We start from the raw sequence: 20,472 nt of genomic DNA, 5'->3' as shown, positions 1-20,472 counted from the left end.
TAACTTTATTATCACAGATCGTCTGCAGGAGTGCCTTAGTTCAGTCGTACTGCACTGAACAGGATTATTTAGAGGCAAGGTATCGAGATGGTTTGGTAACTAGTGTGTTGGTCTCACATCTTGTGAGTACGAGATTGAATCCTGGCAGTGGAGGATATATTTTAAGGATCTATTTGCCATCTTTGTTGCTCGTTGTATGCAACCGTGGACGAAATCTATCGAAATGATATGTCTCGGTATTGTAATACAGGTAAATTTTTGGGATCTTATTAAATTATATCCTTTTCTATGCTCTTCGAAGTATTGGATAGTGGTGACGAATAATTTGAACGCAATCACCTTGAAAGCAAAAGCAGGATTTTCACTCATTTCTTGTTCTCCTTGCTATTATCAGGGAAGAATGTCTTGGTGCATGCTGGTAATTTTGAATTAAATTTTTCCCTATTTACATTTTGGAATAGTGAAGTGCTATGATTTGATATTTAGCTTCTGTTGCAGCAATATATAAATATATTACCCCTTTGTGAGATCTGAGTGAAAGGAAAAGGAAAACTTTTGAAACAATACAGTTTTTCTGTAGTAAAAAATATTCGCCTTATGGCGCTGCAGTGACTTCAATCTCTCCTAAATCAATCTCTCAGTATAACATTTTACACCAGACATGGGTTAAAACCCCGGCTGTGTCGTAGATATTTGGTGAGGTTTTCCCGTCTATGTTTAAGATCTTTGTCGAGGGAACTTCAACTGCAACACGCTATCTGTAGGATGAAAGTTTACACTTTAAGGCGTGGTTACCTAGGCGCTTTTCGTAAAGAGCATTATAATGCCGGGTCCGGTTATATCTCCCCGCTTTCTTCCTTACCTTTCTTTCGTGGTGAAAATGACCGCGGTAGCTTTCTCCAGATAACAAACTGTGATATATCGTAACGGAATACACATTTTCATGTTATGTTGCTCGTTTTGCTCCAATCGTGAACGTAAAGCATTTATATTTTGTCTAGGTTTCGTATCGTGTACCTTTCCATGGTGGGTTGTTAAAATATATCCTTTTTTGTTCTTCGAGGTATTACATGGTGATGGCGAATAATTTACAATCACTTTTTTTCTGGATTTTATCTCATCTCTTGTTCTCTACGCTGTTATCTGGGAACAAGTCCTAGTTGTTCGCTGGTAATTTCGAGCTAATTTTTTCCAGGGAAATATTGTGGAACCTTCAAATGCAATAACATTCTTGTTTTGCTTCTGTTTTAGCGGTTTATAAATATGTTATAATTTTTTGGGGTAGAGTGGAAGGCATGCGGGAACATGTATGGCAAACACGTATTCTCCGTTCTAAAAAAATATTTCTTGTTGCGTTACGGTCCCCTCTAGTTTTCCTTTAACTCTAGCTTTTCTTCACCTTTCTCTTTTTTATTTTCCTTTGAAAATGTTTCCCCTTAGAGAGAGGCTTCTATATGATAGAATGGTCTTACTTCGTTTTAACGGATTGGTATTTCCAGTCTATTCATGAGACCAGTGCATTGGAAGTAGTTGTAATTGTAGCTATTCCACTCACCAATATGTTATTTCATACCTCGGTCATGTTTATTATCGCTTACTATCCGTGCTTCGATGTGGCATCAAATTAGACCTTGCTCTCCAATAAGATGAGGGAAGAAGGAAATTAGAATTAATTATATAAGGCTGCCATTCTACATACTAATAGGTTCGAACCGGATGATCCGCGGAACAGCACGATACGGTCCTAGTGATTCTGTTCGCGGTGAAAAGGGCTGCAAATAATAATCCAACATCATGCGGTTTTCAGTCGGAAATTCAAGCAACCATTCAGGATATCATGGACTTCGGCCAAGAGGGACAGTCACATAAACATGAAATTATTCCATGAGACAATGACCAACATTCTTATGATCAACCAGATTCCAACCTTAATGCAACATCGTTGTTATTGTTGGTCGCATGGGGAGTTTTCAATGACTACGTCTAATTCCTTAAAAGATTTTTATTGTTAGATCTTTTAAAAATGACACGAGACTCTCGGCTTTATACATTTATTTGCACAAGTACAACACGACCATGCGTGTGCTCAGGCCAAGGGGGTGACATACCCACAAGGATAATGCGTATAGGTTTTGATACATCAGTGCCATCTATGCCAGTGGTCCAATGCTGCCGCGAAGTTTGAATGCACATCTCGGCGCGTGTTTCAAACTTTTTTTACGCGTCATGATAGGGCGTGATATTCAGGCTTAATAATGCTACTGCAATTGCGAGAAACTTAAAAGCAATGAACGCAGGAAAATCTTCCCGATGAACTTCCCCAGGTTACTAAACTAGTAACCATAATACAAGATTAATGAACAAAGTCAACTGACGATCGGTTGGTAAGAATAATGATCTCGGAAACTCAATTCAGTGGACATTGGTATTTATTGATACAATAACTGGAAAAAGAAATACAACAATAACAATTTAAATATGACATACTAGAGATGAAATCTGTGGAAGTTAACAATTCTACAAGCACATGGGATGCACAAGCAACAAATATCAATGACAACAGTACATTGCAATGAGAGATGAGCAGCCTTTGCGTAATAGGAGAAAGATTCCATTACTTAAGTAAACACGCCACAGTTATAGACAAAGAGAGTGACCCAATTTTCCTTGACGTAGATGTATCTTGCAATAGCTCTGGTACAGGGAAAATAATGCTAATCCTGAAACCATAGAGCATAACAACACTTCACTAGAAATAAGCATGCAAGTTTGGATATCATTTCATGGAAGATAATTATTTAATTATGAAAGGAGGACATTATTTCGTAGGAAGTTGTTCATGATGAGTACCCATTAAGCTATACCATGATCTTCTTCCATGGATATACAACATATCTTGGCAGAGGAGTCTTAAAAGGAAAGGTTCTTAGAAGTTAATATCCATCACTTATACGAAAGATAGTATTCCAAAAGTAGAAAACGAGAAAAGTGAAGAACATTTTATACCAATGTAGTAGAAATTAAGTTCTAACTTCAAAATGAAAGAGATTAAAGTTTTAAGAAATGTAAACATCGTAGAACACTTAATGAATTATGCTCAATTGATGACAATAAACAGTTGAAAGGACAGAGTTGAAATAGCAAATATAACCAACAAAATGATTAGCATTAAACAAAGCAAAGCATAGCAGTAGCGATTAATGAGTAGTTTGAACACTAGAAAAGTATGATGAAAAACATATTGAAATATAAGGAATACAAGACACCATGAAATTTTGAAAACATAAGAAAATGTTAGCTAATCACAGGTTGAAATCAAAATGGAATAATGAAGGAAACAGAATTACCCACGTTTTCATCACCAAATGCATTTCATACCCATGCAATTTAGCAATAACCAAGATCATTGAGACTCGTATCCTTCATCGAGCACATTCCAAAATCGTAAGGGACCTTGTAAGAAATAAAAAAGTCTGCAGTTAACACTAATAACTATCAATAAGCCTCAATATCACCTTTGTTTACAACGAGATTCAATATGGCAGCCCCCAGTTTATTACTGCCCAGCAGACTGCCCGGAAAAAACAGGCTACACCAGCGCCTCTATGTTGGGTAGGCCTTTGGACCACTGGGGCTCCGGAAAAATCAAAACAAAAGAGGTTTTCTATACGATATATCGCAGTTCTGACGCCCCCTTGCTCAGGCCAGGGCTCGCATACATTATGCTGCATCCGGACAGGCTAGCTCGTCGTCAGTTCTCCTTCTCCTCGCGCACGCTAGCGGCGCTCCTTCCGCCACATACGTCGTCAGCCCGACGTATCCCTCCGCCGTGATACTAGCGCGAATTTAAACGCTGCTAACATTATACTTCGCGGGTACGTTCACCAATTTCATTCCCTTTGAATCCGTAAGAGTTTGAAAAACTAAAGCATTTATTTTTAAACGGTCAGTCGTGTACTTCCGGAGCTATTCGCGAGGAAAAGTAGACGACCGTCCCGCAGATAATTTAATCATGGCACGAGATCATGCTGAACGTGTCTCTGCATCGCAGCCACTCAACTTATGCAAGTGATTCCCGTGGTTCGATTTTGTTTTTACTCTAACGAGCGATTCCTTCGCGTTTTGAAAATTTCTTTCTGTTCGAGTTTGTGTGTTGATATAGTTATAGTATAGTGACATCGCCTACTCAGGAAGAGTGGGTGACATCTTTCTCATTATTGATTTTACACTTTCGATAGAACTGATTAGTAAAGATTTTTCTTTCGCCGCAGCATACCCTTCCCTTCCATCTGCAAAATATTTGTTTTCGGATCTGAGTGAACAAAGTAGTTGCTAGTTTATGTTGCAGTGCATAAGTTGGCACCCATTTTCAGCGTTTAAGTTTTTTCCCCCTTAATTTGAGGTAAGGAACGCGGAGACTAAATTTAGAAAAATATTTTTAACAGGAGTAAGTAGAAGAAGTAGTAATCGTCGTGAACCCTACTTAGAGCGGAATTCTGGCAAAATACTTCTCTCGTTAATTCATCTCAACACAAGGAGCCAGTATACTTGGCTTTTAGGGCTTTCTTTAATTTGAAATCAAATTTTAATGCGTTCATTTTGAAGAGGCTAAAGAGTTCATGTAGTTTTTTAAACTTACGCTGCAGCAGAAGCCAATTTTTATGGGTTTGCATAAACTTATAAAAATATTCAAAGTTAATAATATATAAGCCATAAGTATAAATTTTCAACCATAATTCAATGCTTGGAATCAAACCGTTCTTAATTTGGGATGACCTTTTCCTAATTGTCGTTTTATAATCGTGCATCACCACAGTGTGGTAGTAAGCTAATCACAACTAAGTTTAAAGTTTAATCGCTATATAACAGCAGGATAAATAACGATGACCGATTTATTTGAAAATATTCTTCTTTCCGTTAGCCGCAGGAAAGTCATAATTAAGGGAATTTCACGAAATCTATCATTCTATCCACTATTTTTCATAGTCCCAAAGTCCTGTTGGAAAGGAAGTAGTTGATGAGGGCAATTAAGTAGTCATCAAAGGAATTGGTCCTTTATCATTTTTAACCGTGGAGTTGGAGTTGGCCCTTGGTAGGATTTGGAATTGATTGCATTTAAGCTAATTTACATTGGTATCAGCGTGGAGAATATTGCTGTGTGCACGCGGGTGTAATTAAGATGTCATTACTGATTCCCATTCAATCCTTAATGATCCGTTCGTGATATCAGAGATGCAGATTGCTGATTGATTAGTCCTTTCTTTTGAATTATTAGACACTCGTAATTTGCAATGAATTAAATATGTGTGCTGATATTTGGCTGGTGATTAGAGGTTGATATTTGCTGAAATGTCAAAATGGAAATGAATGTTGCTGCCTAGGTTTGAATATTCTTTCTTTTGAGAGCTCTATGTGGTTCCGATAATAAATTATATCCTTAAAATAGTCCTTTATAATCTTATATCCAGTATTTTCAAGTATTGAAAGAGTCATATTTTTCTCGTTGCCCACGTTTTATCGTACGGAATACTCTTTCGTAATGCTCGTAAATGAATAGTTTTAAGTCCCTTAAAATACGATAATGTATAAGTTTATCAGTCTCAAAAAATGATGTATTTCGCCAAAAATAATTTTTTTTTCATTTTGTTACTTTTCAGGTTATAAATAAAAATTGCATTTATTTTCAAATTTTATGAATTGATGAAGAGCAATACATTTTTATATGTAAATTTTAGCTTTAAAAATTGTTTATGATTGTCATTTCAATGTCAGTTTTACCTTTTGATCTTCTTCACTTAAATTGTAGCCTCAAATTTAAAGAATGATTTCCTCTTACGTAGAACTTACCCAAAATATGGGGTGCCTCTATAGGTTTCTGTCATTGATGATCGCATTATTGAGACGACCTTTCTTTTTGACCAATGGCAGAGGTTTATTTTCCTGGTCGCAAGAACTAGTTCCTTTCACTTTTTGAGTTTGACTGCCAGGCTTGAGGCTATTTTCTATATGACCGACTTCTTCTCCGGCATTTCGTTTTCCTCTATTTCCTTGGATTTTATGATACGTGAGGAAATATATTTTGCTCTCATTTTTCAAACGATTTACTTTTGATTCTCGATTATTCTTGGGGTTCGATTGAGTAAAAAGAAGCTCTTATTTTCTTCCGTAAATTCAACGATGTATAACTAACCTTTTGACTTCTATCTTGTCTATTTATGCGGAAATATATGTGCATTATCATTGTTGTAAGGAAAGTTACAAAGTTCGGAAGTGGTTTACAGAATTGTAAATGAACACATTTTAAATGAAACTGTTACATTCAAATTAATTTCTTTCAAATTATGATCTATCAAACTATTTATTAATTGTTTTGGAAAATTAAACAACGTTTTGCCAGAAAAATTCTATACTTATCGACAAGCAATATGAATATTTTCAGCTTTTTTCTTTCTTTTTAGAGTATTTTCACGTAGGGAAATACGGTGAAACCTTTGTTCACATGCACCTCTGCATTACGGAAACCTAAGACATAAGGAGAGTATTTAATGCCCCGTCATAAGGATATTATTCGCCCAAGGATAGAACCTCTAGTGCCTATACGAATTCTCCCACGTACGGGTACGGACACATTTTAGGCACAATTGTACTCTTTGACGTACACTATCGCCCTGGGTTTTCTGACTGAAATCTCTAAAATTAAGGGTTTTTTAAACAAAGAATTTCACTCAGCTGGCTAAAATTGCTACTCTAATATACTTGCGGGTTAATATTAAGCGTAAAAATGGATTTCTAGTTCAGGTCACCTCCAACTTACGGATACCTCTCACCTATGGACACATTTTTGAGAATCGTAAGTGTCGGGGAAAGGGGGGTTTTACTCTAATTTGCCCCGGTCTCTCAGAGAAATTTACAATAGATTATCGATAATGAGTCATTCTTGGTTGCTTTGGGGCTGACTTCACGTGTTCTGCATGTGAACCAACGAAGAAGTTATCCCGTGTGCGAACTTTATCCAATAGTTCTTTACACTTTTATATTATTCCTTTCTTTGCCATGACAATGGATACCTCAGTCACAATGTATCCCTCGTTCAACTGCCATGGGAACTGGATAGCGCCATGGTTTGCGAGATGTCCCGAGATGTCGATGGGCCGTGGCTCCATTTCCTGTGTGGAGAATTTATTGCCCATCGCATTTAATGTGCAATTCATTGTCTCTCGCGCGGTACAACAGGAATGCAAAATATATAACATGCTCCTTTGTATTTTCGGGTGTAGCGCAGGTGCCTCTAATAGAATTTGTTCACCTTGTGTTTCCGTTGGTTTGGCTGGCAATAATTTAGCGCAATTTTCTTTTTTTCTTTGCAGTTAATGTGGTGAGTGAGGATGGTGGATCTGAACGAGAAGCGATGAGGAAGTAGTGTTGGCAGCTATGATGTGATGGAGGTGAGTAATTTGGTTCAGTTGTACCTATAACAGTTAAGTACGCATAGCACCCTTGTTTTTATCGCGAAATTCATTTTCTGTGAACTTTGACAGAGGTTTTCCTCTGTTGAAGCTACTGGTTATATTTTCTACTCTTTTACATAAGTCAAATACCAACCTTTATTGTACTTATGAAAATAACCAAATTTAGGGTTAATTATAATGGAAAAATATTATATATTTTTACTATATTATAAAAATATTTAATGGCAAAATCCACGAAGCAGGTATACACGTCCTGGTTATATTATAGGTTCCTCTCCACGGGGGGCCTCATTATCGCTATTGTGTCATGAATTGACTTACCTACAGTCTCTTCACTAACCTTTTCTTTAAATTCTTACATAGCGAACGTATCATAAGCCCTTTCCTGTTCATGAACGCCTTCTTTGCTAACGCAATTACCTTCCTTATATATTTACTACTGTATCCGTTTTCCTCTAGCGTACTGCCTAAATATTTGGACTGCTCAACCCTCTCAAGTTTTTCACCAGCCACCTTTGTCTTAAGTCTCACATTCCTCGCTCGTGATGCTTTACAAAACCACATAATCTTGGTCTTATTTTGATTAATCCTCATCCCATATTCCTCGCAATGCTCGTATAACGCATCCACTAGAGCCTGAAGCCCCCTCGCTGACTGGCTAATCAACGCCTTATCATCAGCAAATCTCACTGATTCGAATATCATTCCTCCCGCTTTTACTCATGCTTCAAAATCTTCCCACGCTTCTCTTACCATCTCTTCATCATAAACGTTAAAGAGCAGTGGCAGTAGAGGACAGCCTTCCTTCACTCCTTGGCCCATGCTTGCCCACCAAGTTTCTCCGTCCGCTACCTTCACTTACGCAGTCTGGGCCATACACAGATTACGAATCAGTCGCCTATCCCTCCAATCCACACCTTTTTCTTGAGAATATCCATTTAATTTACCCAGTTCACTCTATCAAATGCTTCTTCAAAATCCACGAAGCAGGCATACTCGTCCTGGTTATATTCTAGATTCCTCTCCACGAAGGACCTCATCATCGCTATTGCGTCACGAGTTGACTTCCATTTTCTAAAACCAAACTGATCATCGCCCAAATACTCGCTTTCCCTTGCCTCCATTCGTCTGTTCAATATCCTCAGTACCACTCTCGCCGCGTGTAATATTAGGCTAATAGTCCTATAATCTCCACATTCAACAGCATTCTTCTTTTTCGGTAGTGGAAATAGAACCGTCTTCACGAAATCCCCCGGCCAACATCTTTCATCATAGATCCTGTGTACTAGTTCGAAAAACATTTTCTTTTTATCCCTCCCTAGATTCTTCAGAAGCTCACATTGGATACTGTCCACGCCCACTGCTTTCCTAGCCTTCATATCACGAAGGGCTCTCTTGATTTCCGAATCTAAGATCTCCGGCCCAAGATTACCCTCCCCTACTTCACTGTCCCTCTCTCTAGTCAATCTCTCCGGCCTGTTTCTTCTGTCATACAAATCCTCCGCGTATACCTTCCATCTACTCTGTACCTCTTCTCGCTCGGTTAGCATCCTCCCATCTTAAGCCTTAATTAAAAAAAACTTCTTTAAACCCACGAAAATTGATATTAGTTTAATGCATGTGACTAAAAGTAAAAGTCATGAGCATCTAAGATCGCCGGCCCAAGAATATCTTTCTCTATTTCCCTCTCCTCCTCTGTATTCAATCTCTCTGGTCTGTTCCTTCCGTCGTACAGATCCTCCACGTATTCCTTCCATCTACTCTGTACCTCTTCTCTCTCGGTTAGCATCTTTCCATTTTTATCCTTAATTTGAGTCACTCTTGAGTGTTGTCCACAAAGATTAAGGGCATAAATGTAGTAATTGGAGGTTCACATAGATGAATTATAGAGCCCTGTACTACTTCATTAAAATGACTCTCTTTCCTTCGTTGGGAACATCTCGGTATAAAATTAAGGCAATTTTAAAATACAAATTTCAAAGTGATTCAATTTTTCGTGAAAACAAGTGTTCAAGAACTTCAGGTGGCCAAGGGGGACTAGCAGACCCCTAAGGCGTGAGATTTACTTTTCTGCACCTTAGTTTATGCGAGCTGTGGCCTCGCAAACAAACCTTTAGGCTGACGCAATTCAATGGGCAAGCCATGAAGAATTAGAATGTGATGGGAAAAATGCTCTCAAGGCATAACAATCATCGCAGAAGTGGAGTTTATTTACAATTGAAATTGCTGACGCGTTAAAAACAAACACATAATTTCCCATTTATAACGCTTTGTGATTTTCAAGACCAATAACAACAGTGAAAGAAGCCTCGTGCTCTGTTTCCTTTCAAAGTAATGTAAGCATACAAGTGAAGATAAATAAACATTAAAGGAGACAGACCAGTTCCAGTGAATGTTCACTTCATGAAATTAATCCATCCCTTTCATCGTTTTAGACCTTAAAACGGTGAATGAAACATCAATAATGATGCCATCGCTCAAATCAATAATTATAAAAGTCTCTCGCAAATATTTCATGAACTAAATACATTAAAAATTTGGGCACCCCACTGTTACGGTCATTGACTGCCATATAGATAGACTTCACTGTAGAAATTCGACAACTATTCATGGAAAAGATGGTAGTTTGGTACATGAAAGATATATCAATATGTCATCATGAAACGAAGACGTAACTCCGGTACGAAATGTTTCAATGGCCATTAAGAAATGTTAATCGGCTGATATGATACTGCAGTAAGGATATTTAAGAGCCAGGCCAGTGCACTCACTTGGCCTCTGAATTCTATACAAGGCTTCCACGTATCCCGGAAAAATATTTATAAATCAGAAAGTTTCTTGAGAATCGATTGTAAGGAATAAGTTATCAACTTTATGACACGGTTAGAGTCCGTGAGAGTCAATCGCACAAAGGAACAAAACCTTCTTCATAAAATATTTTCACTAATCCTAGCAAAACATCAGCCATCTGAAAGATATAATTTCGTGGACATCAAAGTTCATTTATTTATTTTACCTCGTTTTAGTCTGAATGGATTAAGATTATCTCGTAAAGGTTCAAATTTTAAGGGACTTATCAAAGGGTAACTTGAACATAAGCATTGTATGTTACTTTAATTTATCCTAGTCAATCGTCTGTGAAATACTGACGACCTAATACTATTGAATGAGAACTCAAAATTGACATGACAACTGTATTCAATTCGTCACAAATGTCTCCAATCCGCCGTTTCTGTGCATATTTACATCAGTAATACAGTTGAAATACTGAATTCCGTATAATAGAAAAATAATTACAAAAAAATGTTAAAAAAGGATCCAACGAGTAGAATACGCAACTCTGTATCGCACATACTGAGAAATATAGAGACGATTTGCAACATAGAGGATTATTGGGTACCAAGCTATTTCAAAACTGTGTAATAACCACTATTTCATCAATTCAATACTTCTCTATCTTCTACAAAGTAGTGACATAAAAATATACTCACTAAATAAAAAACACGCTAAGCCACAGATATTTTTTAAAATTTTCTGGGATTAAGAGTGACTGTACAAATCTTTATCTGCTCACAAGTTGGTCTTCTAGACCAAATAATGTGGCTGCAGTACCTTTCATCCCACGGCCACCCTCGCAAAGAGCTAATTGATTAATGTGAAATATTCTTACATTCAAGGATAAAATATTATATTTACTGCCACCCACACGATTTTAATCACTTGTACCACGCGCACCAAGGCTACTATTGAGATAATTAGCTACTCTCGCCACCTACAGAGCTAGCGAGTTAGACTTCAGAAGTTAGACTCTCAGCACGCCAGTTTTTGTGCTTCTTAGTATTTGCTAACTTCACAATGGCTAAAAATTGGATTCATGAACCTTTACAAAAAATTATACTTGTATATGTAGGATGTAATAATATACCGTCTGCACGTACACTTGCAGCATATATTTAAATTGAAAATCTTAAAATTGAAAAGCACGGCACAAAACCAAGTAGGTAAAAAACCATGTTCGGGCTCCATTTAACGAGACATCAAATCATATCCTTTCATATAATTGATTAAAATATTTTGAAAATTTAATAATGATTTCTTAGGATATCTCCGAAAAGATGTAAAAAACAAGCCAATTCGCAGCGAAAAAATCAATTTAAATTCAAGAAAAGATAGCCAACTTTTTTCTGCATGCTAACATGAAACACGCTGGTTGCACTTTGAAGTACCTCAATACAGTGAGCATGATGATTCCAAAAAAATAAGACAAAAGTGGTATGCGTAAAGTATAAATATGATACAAAACCTTACATTTGAGCAATAATTTCTTTTCACAATGTCTCTCTCGGCCTTAAAATTGAAACTATTACATTAATGGAGCCAAATATTTTATTTCCATGTTGCCACTCAATGCACGGTATATTGGCGGCGAAGACTCCCTTCATTACCAGCGGAATGCACGGAAGTTATTTTTTGAAAAGCAACGGTGTGCTATTCTAAGACCTACATTACTGCTTCACAGAGGGTTGGAGCCGTGAAGTGGAGACTAATCACGACGCCTGGGAACGCGTTCCGATGCAGCTTGACAGAACCCATTTACCGCTCACACGCGATTAAGCCGACCTAAAAAGTTTCAACAGGGGACTCGCAGCAAAAAATAAAACTGATCAAAAAGCTCCACTAATCCACGAATAAAGAGTAGCATCTCGAAGTTAAAACAATTGTTTCCACGGAGGATGGGAATTTCAGTTCAGTGGACGTGATCGCAATAAATGAGCGGAAGATGTTTTATCTTCCTGGATCATCTCCAAGGGCTGATTAGCGAGTTGCGCCATTGCTATGGAAACAACAAAACTCGTTGAGAACAACCACCACCCAATTCAAAGGAAGCAACCCCTCTGAATGCTTGATGGGGCAATCAGATCCACTCGAGATAAGGAAAATACTTCCCCGATAGAGCACCCTTGATACACTTAAAAAATGAAGCTTGGCTCCTAACGAGAAAACTTCCTTTCGGATTTAATCCGAGAATGGATCCCTTGATTTGGCAACGAGACAATTGTTCCCGCACCGTACTGCATGTATTCAAGACTTGGGTGAAGAGATTAAGTAGCCTAGGTAGGCATGAATTCACCACCGTGCTAATGAGGCTGCCATCAAGAAGTCAACAGAGCAAATTTGAGGATGGCCGGCGTAAAATATAGCCTCGTACGGTAACATTTGAGATCGAGTTTTCACCGGTGGTTTCATATTTTCTTTTGATTAAATTTTACTGTCAAACAAGCAAGAATAAATAGGAAACGCATTAGGTCTTTTGTTGCTAATTCACGGATGTACTTCCATTCAGTTCTCAGGTCATTCCGCTTGTCATAAAAGTAGAAAATAATTGATAAGAATTCGTGCTTAAAATATTTAATTGCGTGTTTTATATAATTCACCAGTTCCATACACCGACATAAGGGATTCCGTAACTACCAAGGATATTGATGAAATGGAATTTTTCGCAATGGCAAATATTTGATTGAAGCATGGAATTACGATACTTGTTCCTAGCAGAGAGTTTAGACAAAATTGGTGTCTCCTCTCCATTTTTCTGGTTCTCATCGCGAATGTAACACATTGTAGAAAACAGTATCGCAAGAACGTCGCCAGCCGCCTTTCAAAGTTGACTATAGCCAACGCAGCCCGTAAAATGGAGAGTGGAAATTATCATCAACTCCTCAGAATACATATTTATTAGCTACTATTATGACATCATTCTGCTTGATCCTAAAAAGGAAACTTAAGTACAACGAGGAAATATCAGTCAAGTTGCATGGGAACAAACAAGTTTTAATTTTCCTATTATCTTTTTAAAGTATTAAAAGTTTTAGAGTATTAAAATTACGCTTTCATCGCTTTTTTTTAATTATGCGAAAGAAATAAGAAGCCGTTTTCTTAGGTCTACGGTTCATGCCAAGTGTTTCAAAAAAATTCACTACTGAGGCGGGAATAATTTCCACGATATACTCGCTGGCCGCAAATTGGGCTACTTTTAGCTATCCATGTGCACTTGCGGATGACTAGGCAAAAAGCTAATTTCTTGCTGGTTCACGGTTGAAGTTGCAGTCAGTTCCCATGCCATTCCCCTAGCCGTAAATATAGAATGTACGTAATATAGAATCGCACTTCAAATCTTTACGAGCGTATATTCTTCAATTAACTAGTTATTTACATCTACACAAAGGATTTCGTAGCTCCCAAGGGATTCGATGAAATGGCATTTTTCGCAAAATTCCTGCGAAATTTTTTATGCTGAATGACGAGAGGGCCGAAGTGCGAAGACTAGTCTTCCAAAGGATAGTGCAGGCAAGAAAGACGTTTTCGCCAGAGGAAGGCATCAGGGCTTTTCACATACTGAGCAGTGCGTTGGCATTAGTTCATGGGCGGGCCATAGAGAGCTAAGGATATCCTTACTTTAGGATGGGAGAGGGGAAAATTGTTGTTCTATATAAACGGTAGAGTCGTATTATGCCCATACGAGTACACCAAATTAAAATATATGGCATTTATTAAGAAATTTTCAGTTTTATACGTTTCTTTACATTTTAATACCGGTGATTGTATAAAAAACGTGAGTACTTGAACTATGTTGCTTACCTTGGCAATTCCTGACATGACCGGTGCAGAATTGGCTGAAAAAACCATTTAAATCACATTTATCGCCGAAATAGCGTGAAAAGAGGGCATGTGTAGAGGGTTGCCATATATGGCGCTGGCGTTACCGTAGGAGGTCAACCCAGAGAAACAATTGTTTTTCTCTGCCCATTTGGTACCTCGGGCTACATTTTGGCATATGTCGAACTTTGAATTTCGAAAAATGTTGTTTGATGACCGCCTCCAATATTAATGGATATAAATTCAAACCTCATTAGATTCTCGTGAGAAATCGACCAGCATCGGTCGGGAAACGTTGGGGCCACCAAAAAATTTACGCGGCGATATAGCTCAAAAGTTTTTATTTTGCATAATTATCTATATGTTCAGAGTCACATATTTGATAAAATTACACCGCTCTGATGCGTAGTAAGTTATGCTAAATGTTGTCTCTCTCTCTATTCCTCCTTCTATCCGTGAATATAGTCCTTCATTTTGTTTTAACTCTCGAGCAAATATATTAATTCGTTGCCACCCGTTTTATTTTTGTTTTTATTTCCTCTTGGTCTTATGAAATTATTATCCTGAATTATTATAATATATAAAAATTTCATTTTGCAATAAGTATAGATAATAATAATCAGTTTTGTATGGCAACAAGTTATAAGGAAATGAATGAAAAAAATGTTTGTTTTCAATGTGATCAATATTTGATTTTAGTGACCCAAAATAGTAACGCAAAAATATGCGCATGAAGGAGATTTCATTTGTCGATTGGCTACTTTGGCAATACAAAGATCCCTGGGGGAGAAGAACGCGCCTGTGTTGAGAGTTGAACCTAAAAAAATAATTCACAGATTTTAAACGCTGCATATTCATCCAACGTGGGCGCTACCATTGGTCTGATATTTAACTATGCACACATTTTCAAAGAAAAATTTGCTCCTAGAAAAGGAAGGAGAGTAACTGAAAAAAAGTGGACAAGTGTTTTTTATGTTTGCATTGTAGACTTCCGCTAGTTACGTTCTTGCATTGATTTTGATACTTTTTAAGTTTGTCATAAAAATGTCCATAATCTTTGTGGTCAACCCTCATCTTGGGAATTAGATATTTGATATCAATTAGTTGTGATGTAAAACGTGAATATATAAATAAACTAAAGAATGTTAGTAAATTGAAAATAATTTTCGCGGATACTACTTAATATTTTCCATATTTCTCTCGCTTCCCTCCATTTTTACGTGGGCTTGTTTGGTAGCTAGAAAAGAGAAACAATCCGTCAGTGGTAATAAAAGTAGTGTCAATATCAAAAGTCCCCGCGACCAGCTGGAGCAAATATATTTTCTTCTGAGACTTCGTCTGCCTTGGTCTTTTGGTATTTTAATGAGCATTTGACTTATTCTCACCATTAACTAACGAATTACCGAGGCATTCTTCACTATCTATGAATCACTCGAGAATGCTCGTGACTTTCGAGGTTAGTGCATAAGTAATACGTGAAAACGGAGGTCGGAATATCGCAATGACGGCTGAGCCGGGTTTTTGACCAAATTTGTAAAGTGACTTTACCTTCTGTAACCAGAAGTTAATGGCTGTTTTCTTATGAAGGATAAACAATAGGGACCGACTTGTTTTTAACCCCATTATAATGGTTAGCAGCGATCGTCATGCTGTTAAATTGTGTCCTTTCAGTTAAGCATTAGTCTCCTCCTTTAAGGGTCCATCGGAGTTCATGTTTTCTTTGGAAAACCATTTTCACTAAAATTCTGCGTGAACACATCAGATGGATAGTACCCAATCAGTATTCTTTGTTACATTTAAAATTTTAACTCAGTTACTTTCACACCCTAATTACCTCGGCATTTTTTCGCTTGCCTTTACCTAATTTGCTAACATTGGCCACGTGGGTACTCACTCCAGGTGTAAATAGTCAAAGTTGAAAATATCGCTGCCTAGCTAAGATGTGAGTTGAGTAATGATGAATGTGTCTTCTGTTGCAGATCCACATCCTTGTCCAGTCCTTGCTACTTATCTTCTCCCTCATCGTGTCGGGGGCTGCCGTGCATCCAGGCAAGTACTAAAAAGTCCTTGTACTTGACTTAATTCTATGATGTATAAATAATACCATTCAAAAATTATTATGAGCACTCATTTCCGTCGTTCGTGGATCTCACATTGTTGCCCATAGGGCATTTGTATTTAATTAAGTCTGAATTGATGCAGTTGTCTAAATAGTTAATTGTATTAATGCCAAGAGTGTGAATATGCTTAGTTTATCTGATAAATGCGAATATAATTTAAGGAGCGAGTCAATAATCATTACAAACAGGCCAAGATTGACTTTATATAAGCGTTGTATTCTCTATTTGGGGCTGAATATATTTAATTTACTGCCCAATGATATTAAACAACTTAAATTCTCAAATAACTTGTTGAAATTCGCAAAAGACTGACTTTTCTCTCTAGACATATTTGAATATTTAATTTGATGCTTTTTTCTTTTAGAACACATTTTTTGGCATACGTTTATGTTATTTGACGGTGGCTTAAATCTGCTCTTATGATATTGGAAACCACCTAGTGCTCCCTCTCCTGTGTTATTATCAGTTGTATAATCTAATGTTGGGTGTAAATAAATCATTATTATTTTATTCCATCAATACTTAAATTTCGATGAAATGCTTCTTAAATAATTCCCTGGTATTGATTTCTTTCGCATGGGTTGGCATTTCAAAAGAAAGAACCAATCGATTCGTCCATGGACGCTATGGGTTCAGGATGTATAAAAATAGATGTTCGATTTTATACGACAGGCATGTCTACTAAAGAAGTAATTAAAGTAGATTAGATGTTTATCGGTAAGTTCCATTTGCGTAATCTGTCGACTCTCGTTAACCTCCGCGAAGATTAGGAGTCGAGATATTATTCATTAATAAGCAGATATAGGCATGCATTATAATGCTTAAGTAGATAAAAATGTATACTGCTGTGGATTTTGTTACGGATTTCATTTTTTGAAATACGTTCAATGCAGTAGATAAAATTGATTTTCTGAAGTGGCCATAGGGTTGTTTATAATCTGCCCCTAATTGATTCATTTCATGCTAATTATTTCAAATGACGTAATGTATTTTTTATTTTGAGATTAATAGAAACGTAGAATTAAAATTCAGTGTAAAAGGAAAATCTTTTTTTATCGGTGCGCTATAAAATGAAGATATAACCCGTTGATTTGTTTAGTGATGATATTTTCTCTGAAATCCTACGTGAACTCGTCAAATGAATAATACCAGATTGATTTTCTTTGTTACATTTTAAGCTTAGTTTGGAGTTACTTTAACATCCAAAATGGCTCGGTATTTTTTCCTTTGGGTTTACGTTATTTCCTACAATTTCCCGCGAGCGAAGATAAATGTTTAACATATCATTCAATTTTAATTTTTTCCGACTTCCTAAATTCTTTCCAAAACAAAATATTTCTTAAAACTTCTTATCGTTATGTTATTTATTTTTGCTCACCAGTGTGATCATTTCAACAATAACCGTGTTCGTTAAGAGACGTTGGCAAGATTTATGTACTCTTATTGCGTACTAGAAGGCCACTTGGTGTTGCTCGGGAAAAATGTTAGTCTTAGTGGTGGAAAATTTGGGACATGTAATTCATGGTCACATAACAGGATTTTTAGGTGTGCTGAATAGCTACAGATAGAGGAAACGATTTCCGTGTAAGGGGCACGGAAGCGGCTAATACCCCGCTCCACAGCATTAATTGCTTTTTCCGTACATGTGTAAACCAAAATTTCTTGTTACATCATACCCCACAAAAAGAGTAGCACCGAGGGGATTAATAGATAAGAAAAGTATTGTATCAGCTATTTTTTTCGTTTGAGCGAGTTAAGAGGTGTGCATACCTGGCAGGATGTCCAGTCACAGAAGTTGTATGACGTGGCGCAAAAAATGGTGGTGAGAAAATGACGGACGCAACTGAAAGTAGCATTTCAGGGTTGGAGAGCATGAGATGCCCCAATGTAATAACTTTTGTCGCACTCCGTGCCGCCGCATCGAAACGCATAGCCGACAGACAATCAGACATCCTATTTCATAATAATTGAACTGAATATGATTCGTAAAAATTTATTTTGCAGGTCTAAATTATCAGTTATGTAAGAGTTTAAAGAATAGCTGAGTGAGGAATTTGATCTGGTGTGTAGCTCTCTACGGTGCGGAAACATTCTACGGTGCGGAAACATGGATACTAAGTAAGAGGACGAGAGAAGATTGGAGGCATTCGAGATGTGAATATCTCCATTTACATAAAACCCCGCAAGCCGTCTAATAGGCCTGTGGCAGGGGGTGTTAGGACCCCAGCCATTCAACCGGTATGGAGAAAATTGTAGAAGGTGAAAGGGACAAAGAGGAGGAGGAACGACGAAGTGCTGGACATGGCGAGTGCTGAGAGGTAGCTTTTAGATGAGATACGGAGGTGATAAGATCGTGTTTAGTAATCCTAAATTTGTGATAATATATAAAATTTCGCATTTTAAATATTTATAAATTAAAGCCCGTTCTAGACTAGCGCGATGCTTTATCTTCTAAAATATTACCTTATTAATCTTAATCTAATATTTCACCTCATTATCATTTTTTAAACTACGATAAGTGTTTTTACAGGCAATAATATGGCTAACAGCCAAAACTTTAGCCGGAAGCTATGCAATATGGGCCTGTCAGCTAATGGCAGTCCACGTGTTACGAAGAATGTCATAAAAACTAATTCAAGAGAGTAGGAAATGCTAAAAGTCTCACCAAAAGAGTAACTACGAAAAATTGAAAAAAAAATATTAAGGATTTGCCAGAAGAAATGAAACTTATCGAGGAAGATCGGATGTTTACTTACGGAGAAGTGCGAATTAGAAAAATAAAACTGTCTTTCGTAGAGCTTTTGGAGTGTTTTATGGTCTTGCACTTTAAGGTGCTGTGAAAAAAGTAGTATTAAAGTGGTAAAAACTTTCCCTTTTCAATTACGGAAGCATATGTATGTATATTTTATGCGAAATCTTCTGTATGAAGTGCCTTTGAGGAAAGTCAATCGTAGACAGTGCAGAGTTAAGTTATCTTCTACTCTTTGTAATATAATTGGCGCTAGAGTAGGGAAAAAACATCTTTACGCAACGCTTTCCGGTAACTTTGTAAGTGACCACTTAAATATTAACAGATTTCAGGTGAAAGCTTGTATATAATTAAATATAAGGGATAATTTTTAAAATCTCATGATGATTTAAGGGAAATGTACCTAATAAATATAGCATGGAGGTTTCAACTACCCATACAGATAATAAAAAAGCTATAATAAATAAATTTGTTATATATAAAAAAATTAATTTTTTGAGTGATCTCGCATGAGCTCACCGGGAGGTAATAATTTAAAATATATCCTAAAGGATTTTGTTCGGTATATGATGCGCTTGTGTCGTATTCATTGATCCCCAGCGCGTAAATGCACGGATTTGATAGGGAAGAGGGACTTACATATCAGGGATTGAGAGATTTCCGAGACTATGTTGTGAAGATTTTAATACAATCCTTCAATTATCTCCTTTAATTTCCATCTTAAGTCTTTTTGTATTCCAGTCCATTTATTGTAAATACTTTAAAATGAAACGATTAGAAATTGGTATAGAGTGTAGACTTATAGTGAGGGTTGGATGGCGAACGATTTAGCCATTTTCATGTGCCGTAATGCATATGTACCAACTCAGAACCCATTTTAATTAGAATGCATATCCAATAAGTTTATGTGTAAATGCAGTCTGTAAATGCTTATAATTTCACAGTTAATATCCCCTGTTTCCGTCGGAAGTTAAATTTATATATATGTACGGAGTTACTGATCTTAATTTCTTTAATCATTAATTTCTTGTGCTCTTCGTTGGTTGAAAGTAAAAAAAATATTGCCCGTTAAATATTTTTCTTCGCCTATCTTCCTTTCTTGAACCACTCATGCGCTGAAAATCTGAAATTTTCTCTGACAAGAGTTGAAAATTTTCCGTCTCGAATATAGACGTGGGAACATGTTTGCCATATATGTGATATTTATGTATGTTATGCCTTGTATATTATATATTATTATGCCACTAATTTCCCATTCGTCTATCTTTATGCGATTTGAAGGTTTGAAATTATCACCAACATTTAGCGATATTTTTTATCTTCTTTGCCGAGTCAGGTGGAATCGAAGGCACAAATACCACGGGATTGATTGATTTGCGTTGCGTCGTTGCTGATGCTTATCATGAGAACTGCTTTTTGATATAACCTCGTAGGTGTAAACAAGAAAAGTAAAACTGGTCCCTCCAAACGGGGATTAATT

The 20,472-nt window shown here is 36.9% G+C and overlaps 1 protein-coding gene across 1 annotated transcript in view; it reads left to right on the top strand.

Annotated features, from left to right (window-relative positions):
* Positions 1 to 20,472, top strand: part of LOC124170947 (suppressor of lurcher protein 1) — a 1,281,814-nt gene that overhangs the window by 44,321 nt on the left and 1,217,021 nt on the right. The window contains exons 2-3 of the mRNA XM_046550025.1: positions 7,368 to 7,445; positions 16,103 to 16,172. Of these exons, the coding sequence (XP_046405981.1) occupies positions 7,440 to 7,445; positions 16,103 to 16,172 (76 nt within the window). The 5' untranslated portion in view covers positions 7,368 to 7,439. The remainder of the gene's footprint in view (positions 1 to 7,367; positions 7,446 to 16,102; positions 16,173 to 20,472) is intronic.

The sequence above is a fragment of the Ischnura elegans genome, chromosome X (assembly GCF_921293095.1).
Source record: "Ischnura elegans chromosome X, ioIscEleg1.1, whole genome shotgun sequence".
Classification (NCBI taxonomy): domain Eukaryota; kingdom Metazoa; phylum Arthropoda; class Insecta; order Odonata; family Coenagrionidae; genus Ischnura; species Ischnura elegans.
This window is presented reverse-complemented; position numbering and strand designations above follow the sequence as displayed.